Below are 20427 nucleotides of genomic sequence, written 5' to 3'. Positions count from 1 at the left end.
GCATGCATCGTTCTGTGGATTATTATCCAGGTTTATGACCCACCAGTTAATGCCATTGGATCTATCTCTTTAGCTCCACCTCTAGAAGACCATATACATCGTAGTATGTAGGAAACTAGGCCAATCAGTAACATCAAATTCATCATGAGATTCACCCACATCTACTTTTTTATCATCCTCATCATCTATCTAGCATCTAACACCTTACTATATATCCATACCTCTACCCCAAGATATTCTCACCAGTAACCAAAACATCTCACACAAAAATATATACCCGAAACCCCCTCACTGATCTAACCCATTAAACTCAATCAACCTCTTCACAACCTCAACCACCTTATCCGCCGTCTTCGCCTGATCACCACCCTCTGCACCACTACCACCACCATTAGGCTGATCAATCCTCATGGCAATAATCTCATCCAGCATCATCCGCAACCTGGACACCAAAACACCGATCCGAGCCCATCCGCGCAGCCGTAACCATCCATCGACGATTAAGCCGCGACCTGCGGTGTCGAGGTCAATTGATCCGCAGAAGAGGAGGAGGGAGTAGGCGTTGAATGCTATATATATATCATATTAGTATATTTGCCTTCATAGGTATGGTATAGTATAGTAGAGGAATGATTTGGGGGCAACAACTTACGCGTCAAATCACGAATGAACACTTTACTCGTGGCCATTTTGGTAAAGTAGCTGAGATATGCAGATGAGCTAGGGTACGATTGGGCCGAGAAGCAGACGGAGGAAGGATGGATGAAGACGCGGCCGTTCTCTTGGTTGAAGTATTTGATTGTTCGTGCGTCCGGGTCGATTTCCACGGTTCCTGTGACGGAGCTGGCGAATTTCTTGTCGGGGAAGGAGATTTGTGCGATTTGAGGTTGGAAGGCGCCGGCGATTAGGGCGCGGAGGAGGGGTTTGTTGGTTGCGTTGCGGTTCCAGTGGGAGGAGGATGAGGATGAGGATGAGTCTGAGGAGGAGTAGTCGACGGGGAGGAGGCCGGCGTCTTTGAGGGAGGTGAGGAGTTGGGATTTGTTGGAGGAGATGTCGCGGAGGGTTTGGTGGGAGAGGAAGTTGGCGGAGCACCAGGATTGGGTTTGCCAGTAGCCTTGGGCGTTGACGCGGTCGGACCATTGTTGGTAGGCGAGGAGGTCAGTGAGGAGGTCACCGTCGGCGCCTTTGGAGAAGGAGGCCTTTGCGGCGTTGGCTTCTTCGCGTTTCTCGCGTGGGGAGACGAACGGGCTTTTGACGGTTAGGATGGCGGAGATGGTGACGCAGGCGTCGATGCAGCTGAAGATGGAGCCGTAGACCATCAGCTTTGCGCAGCGGAGGTCCGCTGGGATCATGGAGAGGTAGCGACCCAGGGCGGTTAGTTTGTCGTGGTCGAGAGCGCCGACGCGGTGGAGGAAGTCGAGGGCTCCTTCGACGGCGGTGCTTTCGGGTGGGGTGATGGTGTTGGCTAGGAAGGTGGCGACGTCGTTGATGCCCTTCATGGCTTTGACGGATAGGCAGAGCTGCTCGAGGGGTACTCGACGGATCTCGGGGTCGGGACGCTGTGCCATGTTTGCCTCTGCTTTGCGGGTGTAGAGCTTGTAGCATGTACCGGCGCGGACACGACCGGCTCGACCACGTCGTTGCTTGCAGGCTGCCTGGGAGGCCCATACTTCTTGCAGTCGAACGATGTTGTCGCGGGGGTCGTAGCTCGTTTCTTTGACTCGGCCGGTGTCGATGACGGCTACGATATCCTCGATTGTGATGGATGTTTCGGCGACGTTGGTTGCTGCGATGACCTTGCGCTTGCCCTTGGGAGGGCTGAGGAAGACACGCCGTTGTTCGGCTGGGAGGAGAGATGCGTGGAGGGGGAGTGGGTGGGCGTTGGGGATCCTCTTCACAGCGTTCAGGCACCGTTCGATCTCCATTGTTCCGGGGAGGAAAATTAGGATGCCTCCTGGCTGGTCGCCTAGCTGGGCGTCTATGTATCGAACTGTGGAGGCAATCAACTCGTAGTTGATTCCCATTCCGAGACTGCGGAGGACCTTGCCAAGGGACTCGTCAGCTTGGGCGGATGAGACTGCGTCTTCTTCCTCGTAGTCGCGTTCAGAGAACTCAGGGTAGAACCCTGTGTCGCGGATGATATCGTCCAAGTAGTTATCTTGGACGGGGAAGGTCCGTCCTGGGATGTTGACAAATCCAACGGACTTGCTACCGCCGAAGTAGTTCATGAAGATGTCGGCATCGAGAGTGGCACTCATGAGGATAACCTTGATGTCTTTCCGATAGCGAAGGACGTCTCTCAGCAGAGCCAGAAGGAAATCAGTGTCGAGACTCCGTTCGTGTACCTCATCCACCACGACGTGGGTGACATCCGCGAGAGAGCTTGCAACATTACCGTCGGGGCCGCTGCCAGATTGCATGCGACGGAGCAGAACACCAGTGGTGACAAATGTGATCTTCGTTGTGCCTGCCTTGGCCTTCGACTCGCCTCGGATGATGTATCCGACCTCGTCACCAACCGACGCACATCGCTCATCGGATACGCGATCTGCGAGACCCAAGGCAGAAATTCTGCGAGGTTGGGTACAGATAATGTTGGCGGCAGCGCCAAGGTCTCGCTTGATCAGATCATCAAGCAGGAATTGGACGGACTGGGTACTCTTTCCACTACCGGTCTCACCAGAGATGATAGTAACCTGGTACTTGTTCACGGCCTGGATGATAGCGTCCTGTGTGTTCCAGGCTGGAAGAGCTTGTCGTTTCCTAGTCATCTCTTGCTGGGCCTTGGTTGCCTGCTTCGCTTCCCAGGCTTCTCTCAGCGCGACGCTTTGCGGCGAGCCCGCCTGCCAGTTCACGTCTCTGCCCTTCTTGCGCGATTGGCGAACAGGGAGTTGAGATACAGATCCGGTGGCAGTTGGAGAAGCAGAAACTGTCGAGATATCCCTCAGACGCCCTGGATTCTCCATAACTTCCGGCAGATGGACCTCCAGCCAGTCCAGGATATTGAATATCATGGGCTCACCGAAGAAGTTCTCCTCAGAGTACTGTACCACCTGGCGTATAGCACTCAGGCGTATGTAAGCTGGAATGCCCTTGGCCAGAATAGAGATAACCGGGACAGATGAGGGATAGTGCGTAGAAGGCCTTTGGAAACGGAAGGTCAAAGATTCTGGTAAGTCTGATCCCTCACTCCTAATTTCACAGACTTTAGGCGAAACTCGCTTGTATCGGTCGCCGAAGATAGCCTCCAGGGTTTCTTGCTCTTCTGCCCATAGATCCTCTTCCGCAATGGGCGAAGAGTCGGCAGCAGAACTCGACCCGTGCACCAGTGTGCTTTGGAGGAACTCTGCTGCCGCAAGTTCATCACCCTTTTTGCTGTCCAATGTGCGCGAGCACAGGTCAGCCGGGTAGCCGATGGAGGCGAGCCGTTTGATTTTGGCCTCCCTTGCAAGATCATCGCTGGCAAGACTCACACCGGCGGAGTACCCTTCAGGCAGACACCAACGCGGCAGATCATCTTCCGGGACGTATATAAGAAGCCATTCCAAGACCTCCTCCCGGTCCTTGCACGTGCTTGTCGCCTCCTCAACGTGGCTGCGCCGGAAGCCCAATTGAGTAAGCTCTTCGACAATGGATTTGCGTTCGCGTTCGGGTATCTCCACATTATAAGGATTCCAAATTGCATGCTGCCGCAGTATACCCTCGATTTCACGGCGCACTTTACCCCCAAGGTCGACCTTTGGTGCTTGCGACCAGATCTTTTTGCCCCTGTTATCACCACTTGAGCCTAGTCCCAAGTCGACGGTCTTCTCTGCCTCCTTCGCCTGGGTCTTTTCGCGCTCTTTCCGCTTCTTCTCCAGGTCTGCAGCTGCACTTTCTCGCTCCTGTTTGGCGAGGAACGGATCTGCCTCGTACATCCATCCTTTCCCTCCCTTGGAATCTGCCGCTTTTATCTCCGTAAAATCCTCTTTCCAAAGCTTCTTATAGGTGGGTGGAAGCATCATATGGATATTCTTCATGTTACAGACTCGAAATAGGGCATAAGCAGCAGCGAAATGACGCGCCTCTAGCGCCGTTGGTTGCGCAGCGAGATGCTTGTGGGACGGAGGGGGTTTCATAGGAGGGAGTACGACAGTTTCTCGAGTCTTCGGATCGATGCGCTTCAGAATAACGGAGGATACAAAGCCCTCCGAGACCTTAATCTGCGATGTGATAGAATTGTCAGCATGACGAGCCCGTTAATCCTTACATTCTTGGATAGAGGAAGATGGGCCATCATCGGCCATACCATTGTATACTCAGGCTTCTCCCACTTCTGCTTCTGGCAGTGCTCCGCAAGCATATTGACCGGCAGCTTTCCGGTCCATGATGCGCCTCCAATAACCTCCTTCACTGAGGGTTTCTTGGGCTCCTCTGTAGAAGCCTGCGCTTTCTTCGCTGTCTCCGCCGATCGTTCGGCGGCAGCTTTGGCTGCTTTGGTCCCCGGTTTGGGGGCTCCTCCACGGGCGTCGTTCTTTTTCTTGGGGGGCATGTTTCCAAAATGACAGATAGTCTAGAGCAGACGCCCGTGGAGTAACTCAGGCCGTTGAGGAGAATCCAAAAAGGTACCTAGAGCACTCTTAGTATTGAAAAGAAGCAACGGGAGTTTCTGAGACGATTCCGCGGTTGGCTTGTCCCGCACTAGGCCGCTTTGATCTTTGGGTAGGGCTGCGGGGAGTCGCCGCTGATCGCATTGCATTGCTTCGGCCTCTCCGCATCTTAAGAAAGAGCTCTGAATCTCACCTACAACAGCTCTGTACCACTCACTCGTTGTGTTCATCAGCTAGTAACTCAACTACAATGGCCGAATCTCCTACTCTGGAGCTCGACAGTCCCACAGAACAGGATGTCGCGCCCGCAGAAGCGCAGCAGCTGCCACCCAAGCCAGCCAAAAGAGACGCCTGTACGCTCCGAACACAAACATCAACTCATCTCCCCTTGCATAGCAGACGCAGGAACCACTAACTGATCATTCCTATCTCAGTTACAGAACTACTCGCCCCGAAACCTAAACATCCCAAACATGACGATTCCAGCACCTCCTCCAAGCACATTCCTCCTACCTCTAAAAGGCGAGCCATCGGTGGCCCCCGAGACGGCCTAGGCGTCTACATTGCGAAACCAGAATCGTTCCCCTCCAACGTAGTAGTATACTACGACGACGACTTCGTCGTTATCCACGACATGTTCCCTAAGGCAACCCTCCACCTCCTACTTCTCCCACGAGATCCCCAAAAAACGCGCCTCCATCCTTTCGAAGCCTTCGAGGACGCCGAGTTCCTGGCAAAAGTGAGGAAAGAAACGCAGAAACTCCGCAAACTCGCGGCTGGAGAGCTCAGACGAATACACGGGAAATACTCGGCGCAGGATAAGGAAAGGCAAGAGGCGCTTAACGTAGAACCACCGCTGGAGGAGCTGCCGCCCGGGAGAAACTGGGAGCAAGAGATAATGTGTGGGATTCATGCGCATCCCTCCATGAATCACTTGCATGTGCATGTTATCTCCGTGGATCGGTTTAGCGATCGTCTAAAGCATAGGAAACATTACAATAGCTTTTCTACACCGTTTTTCGTCAATATTGATGATTTTCCGCTCGCGCCAGATGATGTGCGGAGACACCCGGATGAAGAAGGCTACTTGCGGAGGGATTTTGTCTGCTGGCGCTGTGGGAGGCAATTCGGAAATAAATTCGCCGAGTTGAAGCTACATTTGAAGGAGGAATTTGAGGCATGGAGGAAGCTGTGAGGCGCAGGGACTGCCCGCATGCATGCAGGATGGTATAAGCGACTGGGAGCTAGAGGCACGTTCTGCCATGTTTAGTTGAGCTTCAATTGGCACCTGATGGAGTGATGCGGGGGTCCGACGATGCGGTCCCCCTGGCTGATTGCGTGAGCTTCGATTATAAATATCAATTTGAAGTAAATGTACACGCAAATCCAAGGCAGCAATAACTCTCGGTGGGGCCGCATTTTCAGTGACCCTTTCCCAAGTCCGCTAGCCTTACTCCGGAGTCGCTGAGAGAACCAACCAAGGTTCCCTCCGACTCCAAGCCCTTCCCAATATCTCCTCACAAATCACCAAAGACTCAGCACTGCAAGGGCCATTTAGGCACGGTTCTTAGACTTGGCGCCACCCTTGACCTTCCTGGCCTCAGGACGGTTGATGTGGTGAGCGGGGATCCACTCGGCGTTGTAGGTAGTGGCAGACGAGACAGCAGGGCTGCTGGGAGCCTCAACGGGGGCCTCCTTCTTGGAGGCACCAGCGGACTTCTTGTACTCGGGACCCTTTGCAGCACGGCGCTTCTGGGGGAAGTAGGGAGCGATCCAGACGGTGTAGAAGAAATAGACGACGCCAGAAAAGCAAGCCAGGAGGAAGAAGTAGAGGAAAAGGCTAATGATAATCGGGTTAGCTTGATCCCATCGACGAGCTGCGAGAATGTGCCTTACATCTGAGGGTCAAAGATGCTGGTCTCGGGCTCAACGACGCTGACAGTGCCGTTGTAGGCGTACAGAGTGAAGAGGTTGCCATTGGTATCAGAGATAACGGAAGCGAGAGTGAGCAGCAAGTCCTGGGGGTGCATTTCGGTGGCGAAGCTGTAGCTGACGCTCTCCTGCTGACCGGCCGGGATCTCAACGCTGTAACGGTGCGCAGTCAGGTTGCGAACAATTTGGCTGCTTTCTCCTTCAACCGCCGACAAGGAACCTCCAATGAAGTTCACAGTCACAGGAACTTCATCCTCATTGGCGAAAGTGATCAGCGCCTCAGTCGGGTAGCCATTGACAAGCTTGACACCGAAGATCTCCTCGGAGGCAGGGAAGGAGGCGTGGGCCGTGACAGAAAGCAATTGGGTTTCAGGGAGATCATCCTTCTCAGCAGCATCCTGATAAAATGCGACATCGCGTCAGCAACTCAATTGACTGTAAAACGATAAGAGTCACGCGAGTGGGAACATACCGCCGCGAGACTGCCGCCAATCAAGGCCTGGACAGAAAGGAGAGCCAGGGACAAGAAACCAAAGCGACCCATTGTGAATGGACCGAGAGTTGGGGACGAGAAGAGAAAGGGTGAGGGTGAGGAGAGGGGGGAAAGGGTGGGGAAGAGAAAGATCGAAGAGGCGACCGGACCAGAGATGGATGGAGGAAGAAGAGAGGGAGAGGAGAAGCAGCAAGAAAGAGAGGAAGGGGAACCGGGCAATTTCTCCACGTAGCCTCAATACTGCCTCAGGTTGGCTGGGATGGTTCCCCATGCGGCGGGCTGACTCAGCCCCAGCTCTCCCCGGCCGGCGGCTCGTGACTGGTTGGCGCCTCATGCGGCTGTTTTGATGGTGACTTGCTCTAGGCTTGTGCCAGTCCAGTTCACTTGTCTCTGTAGATCTCGCACTTTCTTCGTGACTGTACAGTAAATTCACTCCCGATAGTATTGACTTCCCCGCTGTCTGCCCAATCTGCTACTCTTTTTGGCTCCATAATCTCGATCGTCGCCGTTTCAGCCGCCTACCATCAACCCTTCCCCATTCTCGGTGCTTCTATAGCCTGGCGCTTCAGAAGACCTCTCTCTCACTTGCTATCCCTCTTAAACCATTAGTGCCCAAACCTTACCTAGTCCATCATGACAGCCCCGGAATATCTCGAGCGATATAAACAGCTGGCATCTATAGAACAAGATAAGAATATCCTAATCGAGGTAGCCGCTCAGCATCACAGTATCAAGTGCTCCATGTTGACGTTACACTCCCTGCACCTAGGAACTTTTGCAGCGTGTGACAGAGCTGGAGGCTGCCTTCCAGCAAGAGAAACTCGATCATGAACGTGAAACGCGGTTTAATCGTGATATCCAGCTTCATGAAATGGAGTTAATGCAGCATATCGCGAGGATCAAGGCCATTATGGTGGGACCTTCATAGTTCTGCAGCTTGGTCTGTGCTAATCATGCCCGTCCGCTTTTAGGACCGCGAGCCCTTTATAGTCGTGCTACTAGATGGAACTGGCATCATCTTCAAGGACGAGTTCCTACAAAGGGGAGAAGAAGGTGGCAAAGTTGCAGCCAATAAGCTTGCTGTCGCCCTGAAAGACTATGTTGCCAGCAATTTCCCGGGCCTTGATAATCCAAAAATAATCACGAGGATGTACGTTAACTTGAAATGTCTGAGTGAGATGTGTGTCCGAGGCGTCATTAGCACCGACCCATCATCGATCGAGGGCTTTGCTAAGGGCTTCAACAATGGCCATCCACTGTTCGACCTTGTGGAAACTGGACTAGACAACGCACATGACAAGATCGCAGGTACGCAACAAGACTTCCTTGTCCAAGATACTTGCATTGGTATGTTACTCAGGACGATGCGCTGACCTGCTGTCTGCCATCTCTAGAGGCCTTCAAAGTCAACCTATATAACTGCCACTGTCATCAAATCTTCTTAGGATGCGCCGACACCAACGCATATGCCCAGATCTTGGTGGACATAATGGAAGACATTGACCTAGTAGGAAGAGTAACCTTGATCGAGGGCATCACCTTTGAAAAAGATCTGGCCAAAATCAAGGCCGCATACAGAGTCTCTCAGTTCCCAGAAATCCTTCGAAATACAAAAATAACACCTGTCTGGGCCCCGTGGAAAGCCGCAGTAGCGTCCAAACCTCCTCCAGCTCTTACTCCATCGCCGAAACCAGGCGCAGTGCCACTGTCACGAACCTCGACCAGCACGTCAACGAACGCTAGTACGTCGATGTCTTCCACTTCTGCCAGGCCATCAACTCCTGGGGATTTCCAAGTGGTGCAATCGAAATCAGTTACGCCCGCACGACCCAAGATCGTTGAACGAAACAAGTACGGTCAACGTGTAGACCGGGTTGACTTTAAAAGCATCCCGCGAGAAGAGATGAATCGCCTGAAGAAACTAAAATTATGCAACCTTCATTACCTCCTAGGAGAATGCACAATTGACAACTGTCAGCATGACCACTCGCGCAGGTTGACCAAAAGTGAACTTTCAGTTTTAACCGCCATCGCCCGCATGACACCCTGCCGATATGGACTAGATTGCGATGACCCGGAATGTACATATGGGCATCGGTGCCCTCACGCAGAGCCCGGGAAAAAAGATTGTTACTGGGGTTCGAATTGTCGATTTGATCCTGCCGCGCACGGCATCGACACCAATATCGTTAAGTTAACCAAGGTCTAATGGCAGGGGTATAGTAATTGGGGAAGCGAGCTCCATTTTCTCTTTCAAGTTTGCAGCGTGAAACAGGACCTGCATTGCTCTAGCACAAAAGTTGTTTTTTCCTTTGGCCTTTGTAACGGCTTCGCGCAGATAAGATTGGACTTTTCTTTTTTCAACAAGTTTTTGGACCATCAACACCAAGATCCTTATTTGCTGGCGTGCTTCCTACACTTGATTTTCTATCACCTTGCGCATGGTACATATCTTGATGGATATCCCTAAATTCGGTACCCAATCTGTGAAATTTTCTGTTAATATGACATTTTCGCCAATTTCTCACCCGCTAACATATATGCAATCCGATCTATATCGTCGTAACACTATTATCTTTGGACTCTTGTATTTGATATGATTCAGTATCTCAGTTTCTGTGCATCACTGATTCGATGGAAGCACTATCACATCATTCTTGCCTTGCATACACGAAACCGTGTCCCCAAGACTCATGCGCTTAGATAACCCTAGCACCAAAAGCAAAACAAAGTACCCTATTTATACAACAGCAAACACCGCCGTTATTCCCAGAAAGCAGTTTTGCACGCAAAAAGTGTATTACGAAATAGTAGTCATGAACATAGCAAAGCGCCTCTCCCAGCCAAAGCAGTCGTCATGACTACAGCCATTCTCGTCATCTTCGTTATTAATGGTGGTGTTCTCCGTATCAGGGCGATGTCTGCAGAGGACACCATATTCTTGGATGCAGCAATTGAAAGGTCTGCATGAAACTGGACCTATGTCTTGCTTTCCGTCGTGCAGGGCCGCTCTCTTGCGCTCCTCCAGATCGCCCCATAGGATGAAGAGCTTTTCTCGGAGTTCCTTTAGGTCGTGTTGGTTCCGTCTTAGACTAATGGACATAGCAAGATTAAAGTTAGAGGATTGGTCTCAGGCATATTTCATTTGTCGTGTCAGTTATGCAAGGGGGGGGCGGATCGGCAACACTTACTCGACTGCAGTTAATCCCAATAGATACTCCGCGTCCGGACCAGCTACAAATAACCTCATCTGCTCTTTCGCTTGGCCTGCGGTTGGAGGAGGGACGCTTTCAACGAGCAGGCAAAAGCGCCATTCCCATCTAATGAACCGGTCGGGATCTCTCTGGGAGGTTCCCTCGCCGGAGGAGTCTTCGGGGACGGAGAAGTCTTCCAGTCGTGGGGGGAAGAAATCGACGACACGAACTGTGGTTCGATAGCAGAAATTCTGGAAAGGGAAGCGGTACTGTATGTTGTCATATGAAATGTTGTCATGGAGTTTGTTGGAGAGGATCGCTTCGAGGGACATTGTAGGGACAGACGGATTGCCTGCTATGACTGTCATAGACTGTCAATCAACGATACGATACCCCAGTGGCTATTAACAGGACAGCACGACTTACTGTTCTCATTTAGTGCATATCGCTTGCTGCTTGCTGCTGTTATGGAAACTTGGCCTTCTTCCACCTTTTCGGCTCTCTTTCGCTGTTTCTTGGTGCTTCTTTTGGGAACTTGCTGGGCTTCGTTTTCCGGTTCCCGCTTCCGAGGATTCACTTTCCAGTATTCCGTCCTACGCTGTAAAAATTGCACGACAAATGTATCTTTGCGACGGTCCAAGGTATGTACATTCACTGAATTTGGATTCGTGCGGTTTGTGTGCACACTGGCCTCTAAGATCCCATTGATGCGGCTGCGCTTGACGTGCACATTGTATAGCTGGATGAGATCGTTATTCTTTAGGTGTTGGCGTGCATACGATGCATGGGGTTCCCAGAGGGTGATTGTGAGGGTCATTCGTCCAACAGGTCCTGTCCATTTCTTCTTGGGTCTTTTTTGATATCCGTAGACATCTCCTTCAGTGCCAAAGCCATTGTCACCGGCATCGTCTATTTGGCGGTCTTCGAGACCATTGTTGGCCGTGTAATCGGTGAAATAGAGGACGACCTTTTCACTGTCGTTGGTATAGATCTTGACAATTTCCCCCACGAGGTCAACATAATTTCGTTCTACAATATCCTTGACAAGTGAGAGCTTCTTGTGCGGATAAGGCTTAGAATTTGGAATTGCAGCCTGGACAATATAGGGGCCACGCGGAGTATCCTGCGCTGGGGCTTTGCGGAAGCCATCGACCGCGGGGAGGCTATTCATCAGATTTAGAGCATGTATCTTCTCCGAAGGCGATGGCTCGAAGTGTGTAGGGCCACAAAGGGGTGCAGGACTAGACGTGGGATCTGGGTCCAAGCGAAAGATTGCCCAGGGTACTTCTCTGTCCTGGGCAGCGACCCCCAGCGGGTCTCCTTTAAAATTTCTTACCTGCAGTCAAATGGTCAGTCTGTCACCGATGAAGGGGTCACGTCATGCCTCACGAACCCACAGATCTCGTATCAGGATCACATCGCGTAGTTGGACGGGGGGTAAATGGCTCTCATTGTCTTTGAAATATTTGATTTTCAACCCGTCCCATGTATGTCCATTGTCAAGACCCGAGTCCTTGATGGTAAAGGTGATACAGCTGGACGATCCTCTAGACTTCCAAATTCCTCCGAAGACGTCGACTACGACGCCAATCACACTTACTCTGCCCTGCGCAGAGAGCGCAGTGGACACATCCACGAAGCGAGACATGGTGTGAAAATTACGTTATGTCGCAAAATTCATATTGAGCCACAGTAGAACAGAGCCTGACGCATATAATGCATCCACTGCAGGACTGAAATGCCGTGAGTTCGGATCTTCTTGGCTGTTAACATAGATAAATAAGTTACTAGAAGTAGTATTGTTGATCGAACCGCGAATAGATCGACGCGGGACCGAGTGGAGCAGTTAGTAGTAATACACGTAAACAACGCATCCACCAGAAGAGCCCGAATTAGAAATGGCTAGCAAGACAGCCGGTTTCCAGAACAGCGTCAGAAGGTTTCTCGATGAACAACTGATCCAATATAGATAAAGGAACAAGCAGACGCGTTTGTCAGGGCAAAGAAATGAGACGAACCGGCGCCAACTTCGCTTAGGCGGAAGTGGCGCTTGCGGGCGGAGCTGGACGAAAACAGCAAATCAGCGGCGTCCCGTGACTGGGCAATCCCACCTCCGAAGAGCATCAACACTTTTTTCCCCTCCTTCTACCATCTCAGCTTTGCGCTTGTCCTTTCTTCCTTTGTCTAGCCTCTTTCTCTATCCCCTTATTTAGCTTGCTGGGATTCCCATCTCCCACATCTTGCTATTTACTTCATCTTCTTCTTTTCCCCCTCCATCTCCTTTTCTCTCCCCCCCATTTCTTAAGCTAATACACCCGGTTGTGGTGCGCTTTGTTTTCACCCCTCTGTGTCCCAAGCAACCATGGCCGAGCGCTACATCCCCGAGCATCGTCGCACTCAGTTCAAGGCCCGGAACCAGTTCCGGCCTGACGAGCTCCGTCGTCGTCGTGAGGAACAACAGGTTGAAATCAGAAAGCAGAAGAGAGATGAGAATTTGGCCAAGAGGAGAGGTATCCAGACCCGCGATGGCGGCATTGGTGTGGGCGGCGGCGTAGCTGCCGAGAGTGACGATGAGGCCAGCGCCATCGAGAGTGAGGTATGCGGTTCCTGCATTTCTTTTTGTTTCTATATCCATTGTTCGATCTCTTTGTTCCTTTCCCGACCGGGAGCTGCGCCCGTCGGCTGCCCGTTTTCGATCTTTCTTTCTGGTCGGTCTTGCTTGTCCAGATGCGTCCCAGTGTGAGAGCTTCTCACCGCTTTGCCGCCGGGCGAGCCCTCATTCGGCCTTGACTAGACAAGCACACGACCAGCATCATCAAGACTACCATTGCGCTCAGCAAAGATGTGTTCATTCCTGTGCAAATTAGCTAATGGATGGTTTTCTAGCTTAATGTGGAGCTCCCCGAGATGGTTAAGGGCGTCTTCTCCGATCAGATTGACCAGCAGATCCAAGCCACCACCAAGTTCAGGAAATTGCTCTCCAAGGAGCGCAACCCTCCCATTGAGCGTGTCATCGAGACCGGTGTCGTGAGCCGCTTCGTTGAATTCCTCCGATCCCCCCACACTCTTGTTCAGTTCGAAGCCGCTTGGGCTTTGACCAACATTGCCTCCGGTTCCGCCCAACAGACCCAGGTCGTTATCGAGGCTGGTGCTGTGCCGATCTTCTGCGAGCTCCTGAGCAGCCCTGAGCCCGATGTTCGTGAGCAGGCCGTCTGGGCCCTTGGTAACATTGCGGGTGACAGCCCTCAATGCCGTGACTTTGTCCTTAACGCCGGTGCTCTGCGTCCTCTGCTGAACCTCATCAACGATGGTCGGAAGCTGAGCATGCTGCGCAACGCTACCTGGACCCTGAGCAACTTCTGCCGCGGCAAGACGCCTCAGCCTGATTGGAACACCGTATGTTATCCTCTCTTCTCATGCTAACGAGCTGTTGTCGCTAACAATGGATTCCAAAGATTGCCCCCGCTCTTCCTGTCCTTGCTAAGCTCATCTACATGCTTGATGATGAGGTCCTGATTGATGCTTGCTGGGCCATCTCCTACCTGTCCGATGGCGCCAACGACAAGATCCAGGCTGTCATCGAGGCCGGCATCCCCCGCCGTCTTGTCGAGCTCCTCATGCACGCCTCGACCTCGGTCCAGACCCCCGCTCTCCGGTCGGTTGGTAACATCGTCACTGGTGACGATGTCCAGACCCAGGTCATCATCAACTGCGGTGCTCTTCCCGCCCTCCTTGCTCTGCTGAGCTCCACCAAGGACGGTATCCGTAAGGAGGCGTGCTGGACTATCTCCAACATCACTGCTGGTAACTCCAGCCAGATCCAGGCCGTCGTCGACGCCGGCATTATCCCTCCCTTGATCAACCTGCTGGCGAACGGTGACTTCAAGACGCGTAAGGAGGCCTGCTGGGCCATCTCCAACGCCACCTCCGGTGGTCTGCAGAAGCCTGACCAGATCCGCTACCTTGTGTCCCAGGGATGCATCAAGCCCCTGTGCGACCTTCTTGCTTGCCCTGACAACAAGATCATCCAGGTTGCTCTGGACGGTCTGGAGAACATCCTTAAGGTCGGCGAGATGGACAAGGAGGCTGGCCAGGCTGAGGCAAACGTCAACCGCTATGCCCTGTTCATCGAAGAGGCCGGTGGTATGGAGAAGATCCATGACTGCCAGAACAACGCCAACGAGGAGATCTACATGAAGGCGTACAACATCATCGAGAAGTACTTCTCTGATGAGGACGAGGCTGGTGACATTGATGAGGTTGCTCCTCAGCAGACCCAGACTGGATTCGCCCTCGGCACCACGCAACAGCAGGGCGGGTTCAACTTCGCCAACGGTGGTGACTCCATGGATATGTAAAAACAAAAAAAAAGACAAAAACAAAATTGACACGCATTTTACTGGCAATGAAACAATGACCCCACATGAGAGATCTGCACCCATCTATTTCGATTCTTTCTCGCTAGATCTACACCTGGCGGTCACCATGCCGCCATGTGGACCCTCAACCTTGAGTTCGTGGAGGCTCTGGGACGAGATTATCACTTCACTATTCCAGGCTTCTCGTGACTCAAGAAACGGCGGTGTCTAGTGTGGCTCCTCGCCATCCTTGGAGTACTTTGCGAAGTCTCTTCCGACTCTTTCTTGTTTTGCCCTTCCAGGTTTCCTCATTTTAACCCCTTTTGTCCTCCCCCTCCCCCTCCCCCATCCCCAATTTCCCTTCCCGTATCATGATTCTTCCCCTCTGTTTTGACCATCACGAACGATAAAGATTCACCATCATGTACCCCTTCTTATACGTGCCTATTACTCTGGTACCACCCCGTAGCATCCCTCATACACAGGCGTATTTGTTTTCTTTTTTCGGTCTCATTCTTGTTCATTTCCTCTGGATTATCCCTTCGGTTGTGGTTGTTTTGCGGGCTTAGGTGCTTTCCGTCCCCTTATCGCCTAGACAGACAAAAATAAAGGAATACTACTAGGCGTTGGTGTCGGCATACGCAGACCACTGGCTCTGTCCCTGGATGTGGTTTGGAATCCTTAGGGAAACAGGAACAAACTCAGTATAGTCTAAAGAGATCCAACAGATCCAGTCATGGTGGATAGTAAACCTAGCCCTGGAAATTGACATATTCCTTTCCACCCCATATATGCCTTACCTACGCTGAAACATCTCAAATGTGTTCCCTTGGTTTCTTTCCTTGTAATCCTGACACGGAGTGAAATACACCGAAGCAACTTGCCTAAAGTATACTCGTTCTCACACCAAAGACTAATTATATCACACAGGTACACAAGGACGTACATTTGTACAACCGTAGAGGCCGTAGGGCATGATACAAAGGCGGATAAATAGAACCTCAAATATCCCCTGTCTGTAGACTACTCATGTTGAAGCACCCTCTTAAAAGAGCCAGGCAGAAATTTACTAGGCAAAGGCAGGCCGATGATCTACGGAAGCTGGAATGAAGAAAATAAATGAGGTGGAAGTAGTCTGCGAAGATTTCCTTCATTGTCCGGGGCAAAGGAGGCTTAATGAAGACAGAAGTAAATCAAGAAACGAAGAGTAGTGATATCAGGCCAGGGCTACATAGTAGTAACAGTAAGATGGGAAGCCGGGGTGGGTAGTAGAAATGAAGAAAAAGCAAAGAGAGACCCCGCATATTGAATTGGAAGGACAGAAGGGAGAATCGAATATTGAAGAAAATGACAGTAGATCGTCACACCGAATCGCAATCAATCAGAAGGATAAAAAAGGTAAATGGCCTAGAATAGCAAATTGACACCTTAATACTGCGTGCCTTTCCCTAATAATTTTCGTCCGAAAAAAGAAAATATCAACTGAATAGACAAGACATGAATGGTATGATGAAAACAGAAAATAAACTAATCACCCATAACTTCGTCCTCGTCCGGATCTGGATTATCGTCCTCTTCCTCTTCCTCCTCGTCATTGTCTTGGTCGATGTTCTCCTCTTCGAGGAGGCCACGGGCTCGTAGATCCTCCTCTTCGTCATCTTCGTGATGGGATTCTTCTTCAGCGTCGTTCTCATCCTCGTCCTCTTCGTCGTCTATCCGTTCGGCGGATTTGTGCTCTCCTGCTCGCTTGCTGGCGCCATTCTGGGGTTTGCTTTGCGCCGATGGTTGTTTACTTCGTGACGGGGCGGCTCGTGTTGCTGTGCTTCTGCTGGGTATGAGGTCCCCGAGGTAGGCGAGGACTTCACGGTAGTTTCGACCCAGCTGAGACCTGTTGTTGAGCAGTTTCTTCGTCAATGCTCCACTGTCTGATCCGGTGGCGTCGATGATGCGTCCGACGATAGCGAGGACAATCTTGCCGGTCAGTTCGCACAGGCGTTGTTCGGCAATAATGCTCGATCGGAGGCGCTCGTCGTCCAGTATTTCTTCGGGTTCGGACTCTTCGTCGTCTTCATCCTGGGGTGCCTTCCGGATGTCTTCGTCAGATAGCCCGTCATCGTCGGCAGCCCTTATGGGAACTCGGATCTTCCTCGCGTACGTGCGTTCTGCTATGCTATGTATCCTGGCGATGAGTGTCTTTGGCTCACGTCCGATCTCTTGAACAAGACTTTGAGTCTGGAGGATCACATCCTCGTCATTGGCTGCACTCAGTCCAGCATGGCGAAGGGTGCCGAACAGGGTCTGAAGGTCTAGGAGCGTCGTGGCTGCGCAGAACCTGATGTCGTCCAGCCCCAAGCGCTGCTTCATGATAGCAACAAGTGTTGTGGTGAAGATTTCACGGCCCTTGGTCAGAGCCTCGAAGTATGCCGTATTGAACGAAGCCTTTCCTGCATTCAGGGCCGTGGTCAATGTCTGCACCTTCCACATGAAGTAGAACAGAAGCGTCCGAATGCTGTTTGTAACCAGTTCACTTTCTGCCTTGGCCAGATCCTCATCATCCTCCGGGTCGCGCAGCCCCCGTTTCATCAGATGCACGAGAGCGTTGAAAGGTGCTTCTGAAACGTCTGTGCGCTTACCCTTCGATCGACCAGAAGGCATGGTTTCCAAGACATGCGTACAGTCCGTCACACTGGCAAGGTTGGATATCCGGATCACTGTGTTGACGAGTTCGTTCAGGGTCGCGGGAGATATCGAGCCTCCCTTTGACACGTCCTGCTTTCGTGACAGAGTGCTCAGAGTCTCCACCACGTTGTCCCATAGCTCCTGAATCTTGCCCTCGAGCGCCTCGCGCATATCATCGGAGCTCTTTGCATGAATAAACGCAACGCTGGCCTCGGCCAGGACATCCTGGTCTGAATGGGTCAAGAACTGCTTGTTGATGTCGTTCAACAACGCGGTATAAGCCGTCGCGTCTTTCTGTATATCCTCGATCTTTTCCAGGTCGACAAGATGTTCAAGCCTCAAGACCGCAAATGCCGCCTCCGGTACGGAGCCGTACTTATTCAGCAGCTGTGGAATGATCTGCGCCAGGCTGTGCGAGATCTCCTCCTGCAGTTCTGGGATCTTGTCGGTCAATGCTTTAACTTTCCGGCCCCTCTTATCAATGTCTGACTTGGCAATCTCAAGGACGCGCAGTTTAACTGCGCAGCACAGTACTTCCAGAAGGATCACTTCCTGACCTTCTTGCATCTTGTACGATTTCCGGACCACAGTAGCAGTATCATCCTCGCTGGGGTCCTCCGGGATCTGAGAATGGTCATAGAGAAGGTATCCTGCCAGAGACTGCCAATGAGCAAGGTCGGTGAGATGGGGATAAATGGCCTCCGTGGCAAGAACGAAACGTGTGTCCATCGGAGCACCCGAAAGCGCATCTCGTGGCGCCACGGGTTCCTCGGCACTTTCATTCTCGAGATCATCGTAGGCTTGGAGAATATCCGCTAGGCACTTGAACTTGATCCAAGAGCGCTTGGGTGACTCGAAATCGTCCTCATCTTCATCACCGAAGATCTCGCCAGCCTCCTCTGCCATCTCTTCCATAGTGGAGTCGAACACATCCTCGACATTCGCAACGAAGAAGCGACCAGCCGCTTTACGGATCCGGGGTTCGGAGTCGAAAACGAGTTTGCCGACCGTATCCACATCAGCCGGCTCGATCAATCCAGCATCGCGAATCAGGTCAAGCAGCTCGATAGCAGAAGTGCGCACAGTAATCTCAGCATCGTGGGCAGCCATTTCTACCAGGCGTTGGCGGAAACGTTCCGTAAACGATCGAAGGCCCGCCATGTTGTCTTTGATCTCATAGAGGGACTTGAGCTGCTCAACTACCACTGCACGCGATTGGCCCGCGGCGTCAGAGAGGTTCCAGCCAAAATAACGAAGGAATTGGCCCTCGAAGAAGTATTCGCGATAGGTGCGCATCCAGCGTCCCAGAGCTGCCAGGCACTCGGCGCGGATGGCGGGGTCGATATCCCGGTAGCGATGGACGAAGACGACGTTCACACCATCTTTCAGGTAGTCGTCGATCATCTCCAGCTTCTTCTCACCCTCCTCGATCGCTGTCTCAATAGCGTCGACTCGGCCCTTGTTCACTGACCGCTTTTTCTTTTCACTTTCCAGCTGTTTGCGGGACGTGGAGACAGTGGTGTTGACCTCCCGCGCAATATCACAGAAAGCATTCATCGTGGCTAGGGAGACAACGGTAGCGGTGTGTCTGAAAGGCCGGCATCCGGAAGAGGACAGGGACGAGATCCAAACTTGGATGTTCTCGAAAAGGTTCGGATCGCTGTATAGCACGGACGAGTGGTGCAGGGTTTGGATCAGGGTCATGATGAAACTCTCCAAAACGGGGTGGAAAGACCTCAGTTTCCTGGACTTGGAGATCAAGGGGTACTCGGAAATTCCTAAAGTTTGGTACTGAGTTGCCAAATCACTCACACGGTGCGGGGCGTGGTCGACATTCTCAATATCAACGGTCGTGACTTCCAGATCAGTTCCCGAGCATTTCAGCATGAAGTTAACCATGTCGCACACTGCCTCCTGCTGCTCTTCTTGATAATGCGTAAGCCACTCCGCCGCAACCGTTTCGACGGTGCGTCCCTTGCCAAAGACCTCCGCTGGGAAAGATATCCATGTCAGCCATAGCAATTACGCCAAGGAATCAATTGAAGTAAGACACCTACCATAGAGACCGCCCTCGCGCGCAGCCATGGTGAGTCGCGCTTTCATCTGCCTGGGACGCGAAACCGGTTTCTTTCCGTTGGCAGCGGGTCGCAGGGCCAGGCGACTAGGTAGGCCGTTGCCAGCGACCTTCGGTTTCTTCGCGGTACGGGACTTGGGCTTCGGTTTGGATGCGGACGACTGCTTCTTGGCGGCTGCTTTGCGCGCAGCCCGCTTCTTCTCGCGCAGTTCCTCCTCGTCGGGATCTTCGTCGCCGGGCTCATCGCTGTCTGACTCGGACGCGTCCTCGTTGCTCAGTTCATTGTCATCATCGTTATCATCGCCAGTCGTGGTGCGCTTGCGCTTAGCCCCGCCTGCGGTCGCACCATTGCTGGCGCCAAAGCTCTGGGAGTACAGCTCTGGTTTTCGCGTCACGCGACCCGATTTCCTCCTGTCTGTTGACGGGGAGGCATCACTCTGGGTCTGGTCCGGCTGAGGTGTTGAGAGGGGCGACTCTGCTTCCATATCGTCTGTCTGTCGGGGAAAGATATTATATCACTGTAGGTCGGAACAATGGTCAGTCGGGATCCAACGGAATTCATTGGATGGATGTTCTCTGAGGATTTTGCAGGGCGTAGAGCGTACTTGGACGTGGGGGTTGGTGATTTGTCAAAGATAGAGATGAAACGGGAGCCGTCAAACGCGATGTTGGGGGTTTCCCTATGACTTCCGGGTTTGCGCGCGCGTTTGAGGCACGTTGCGGCACGCGGACAATGGGCGGGGAAGAAACGTGAGAAATAGGATAAATCAATTCTAAAGGGAAGCAATTGAGGACATGCGGAAGTCGGGAGTGGGACCCAAGGGATACGGGGAAGGAGAGAGGGAGGGGGGTTAGATAGGACGACGGAGGAGGGACTTTGGGGATCTTGACTTTGGCTCGTTGACGGACGACGCGCTTTGGTGCCTGGCGATGACGGGGAGCCAACAGGCGTGGCAGCCTCAGGCGACAAACTCCGCTTTCTGAATAATACACAAGCCAGACCCCGTGACTTTGTATGGAGGATGTAAAATGACAGGCGGAAAAGAATAAAAAATAATTACCGAGCTACTCCCAAATGGGGAAGGTACACGCTTGGCACTGGCGAGCA

At 52.2% G+C, this 20427-nt stretch overlaps 7 protein-coding genes across 7 annotated transcripts; 3 read left to right on the top strand and 4 right to left on the bottom strand.

The window, feature by feature from the left end:
- Nucleotides 1-129: 129 nt before the first annotated feature.
- BO85DRAFT_519478 (RNA helicase) lies at nt 130-4604 on the bottom strand. The gene is made up of 3 exons (XM_025665055.1): nt 4289-4604; nt 653-4202; nt 130-569 (listed from the first exon to the last, which is right to left on the bottom strand). The coding sequence occupies exons 1-3, from the start codon at nt 4529-4531 to the stop codon at nt 289-291; spliced, it is 4074 nt and encodes a 1357-aa protein (XP_025516553.1). The 5' UTR covers nt 4532-4604; the 3' UTR covers nt 130-288.
- A 235-nt stretch (nt 4605-4839) lies between these two features.
- On the top strand, nt 4840-5784 carry BO85DRAFT_468266 (DNA 5'-adenosine monophosphate hydrolase; the record flags this gene model as incomplete). Its single annotated transcript, XM_025662249.1, has 2 exons — nt 4840-4942; nt 5024-5784. 2 exons carry the CDS (start codon nt 4840-4842, stop codon nt 5782-5784), a joined length of 864 nt encoding a protein of 287 aa, XP_025516552.1.
- Nucleotides 5785-5788: 4 nt separating this feature from the next.
- BO85DRAFT_448644 (putative translocon-associated protein, alpha subunit) lies at nt 5789-7198 on the bottom strand. Its single transcript, XM_025659990.1, has 3 exons — nt 6994-7198; nt 6486-6919; nt 5789-6429 (listed from the first exon to the last, which is right to left on the bottom strand). Exons 1-3 carry the CDS (start codon nt 7063-7065, stop codon nt 6144-6146), a joined length of 792 nt encoding a protein of 263 aa, XP_025516551.1. The 5' UTR covers nt 7066-7198; the 3' UTR covers nt 5789-6143.
- A 449-nt stretch (nt 7199-7647) lies between these two features.
- BO85DRAFT_458803 (CCCH zinc finger protein) lies at nt 7648-9223 on the top strand (the record flags this gene model as incomplete). Its single annotated transcript, XM_025661606.1, has 4 exons — nt 7648-7722; nt 7784-7927; nt 7986-8361; nt 8460-9223. 4 exons carry the CDS (start codon nt 7648-7650, stop codon nt 9221-9223), a joined length of 1359 nt encoding a protein of 452 aa, XP_025516550.1.
- Nucleotides 9224-9451: 228 nt separating this feature from the next.
- Nucleotides 9452-12155, bottom strand: BO85DRAFT_395781 (telomere-binding alpha subunit central domain protein). The gene is made up of 4 exons (XM_025656973.1): nt 11602-12155; nt 10635-11544; nt 10206-10569; nt 9452-10106 (listed from the first exon to the last, which is right to left on the bottom strand). The coding sequence occupies exons 1-4, from the start codon at nt 11854-11856 to the stop codon at nt 9815-9817; spliced, it is 1821 nt and encodes a 606-aa protein (XP_025516549.1). The 5' UTR covers nt 11857-12155; the 3' UTR covers nt 9452-9814.
- Nucleotides 12156-12358: 203 nt separating this feature from the next.
- On the top strand, nt 12359-14566 carry BO85DRAFT_419411 (karyopherin alpha; the record flags this gene model as incomplete). Its single annotated transcript, XM_025657858.1, has 3 exons — nt 12359-12804; nt 13095-13604; nt 13664-14566. The coding sequence occupies exons 1-3, from the start codon at nt 12571-12573 to the stop codon at nt 14564-14566; spliced, it is 1647 nt and encodes a 548-aa protein (XP_025516548.1). The 5' UTR covers nt 12359-12570.
- A 1123-nt stretch (nt 14567-15689) lies between these two features.
- On the bottom strand, nt 15690-20201 carry BO85DRAFT_448637 (cohesin subunit IRR1). The gene is made up of 3 exons (XM_025659989.1): nt 19925-20201; nt 19303-19837; nt 15690-19236 (listed from the first exon to the last, which is right to left on the bottom strand). The coding sequence occupies exons 2-3, from the start codon at nt 19802-19804 to the stop codon at nt 16094-16096; spliced, it is 3645 nt and encodes a 1214-aa protein (XP_025516547.1). The 5' UTR covers nt 19805-19837; nt 19925-20201; the 3' UTR covers nt 15690-16093.
- Between the last annotated feature and the right edge of the window lie 226 nt (nt 20202-20427).

Source organism: Aspergillus piperis (genome assembly GCF_003184755.1).
Source record: "Aspergillus piperis CBS 112811 unplaced genomic scaffold BO85scaffold_7, whole genome shotgun sequence".
Lineage (NCBI taxonomy): Eukaryota > Fungi > Ascomycota > Eurotiomycetes > Eurotiales > Aspergillaceae > Aspergillus > Aspergillus piperis.
The sequence above is the reverse complement of the archived record's forward strand: the minus strand, read 5'-3'. Positions and strand labels throughout refer to the sequence as shown.

Excerpts from the sequence above, each read along its gene's own strand:
- BO85DRAFT_519478 (XM_025665055.1), bottom strand. The coding sequence starts at position 4,531 with ATGCCCCCCAAGAAAAAGAACGACGCCCGTGGAGGAGCCCCCAAACCG. Across the intron at positions 4,203-4,288 it reads AGAAGCCTGAGTATACAATG|ATTAAGGTCTCGGAGGGCTT; the intron begins GTATGGCCGATG and ends ATCACATCGCAG. Across the intron at positions 570-652 it reads GTTCATTCGTGATTTGACGC|CATTCAACGCCTACTCCCTC; the intron begins GTAAGTTGTTGC and ends ATATATATATAG.
- BO85DRAFT_448644 (XM_025659990.1), bottom strand. The coding sequence starts at position 7,065 with ATGGGTCGCTTTGGTTTCTTGTCCCTGGCTCTCCTTTCTGTCCAGGCC. Across the intron at positions 6,920-6,993 it reads TTGGCGGCAGTCTCGCGGCG|GATGCTGCTGAGAAGGATGA; the intron begins GTATGTTCCCAC and ends GCATTTTATCAG. Across the intron at positions 6,430-6,485 it reads AGCATCTTTGACCCTCAGAT|CCTTTTCCTCTACTTCTTCC; the intron begins GTAAGGCACATT and ends GATTATCATTAG.
- BO85DRAFT_395781 (XM_025656973.1), bottom strand. The coding sequence starts at position 11,856 with ATGTCTCGCTTCGTGGATGTGTCCACTGCGCTCTCTGCGCAGGGCAGA. Across the intron at positions 10,570-10,634 it reads ATATGCACTAAATGAGAACA|TCATAGCAGGCAATCCGTCT; the intron begins GTAAGTCGTGCT and ends AGTCTATGACAG. Across the intron at positions 10,107-10,205 it reads TTGGGATTAACTGCAGTCGA|TCTAAGACGGAACCAACACG; the intron begins GTAAGTGTTGCC and ends TATGTCCATTAG.
- BO85DRAFT_448637 (XM_025659989.1), bottom strand. The coding sequence starts at position 19,804 with ATGGAAGCAGAGTCGCCCCTCTCAACACCTCAGCCGGACCAGACCCAG. Across the intron at positions 19,237-19,302 it reads GCGCGAGGGCGGTCTCTATG|CGGAGGTCTTTGGCAAGGGA; the intron begins GTAGGTGTCTTA and ends TATCTTTCCCAG.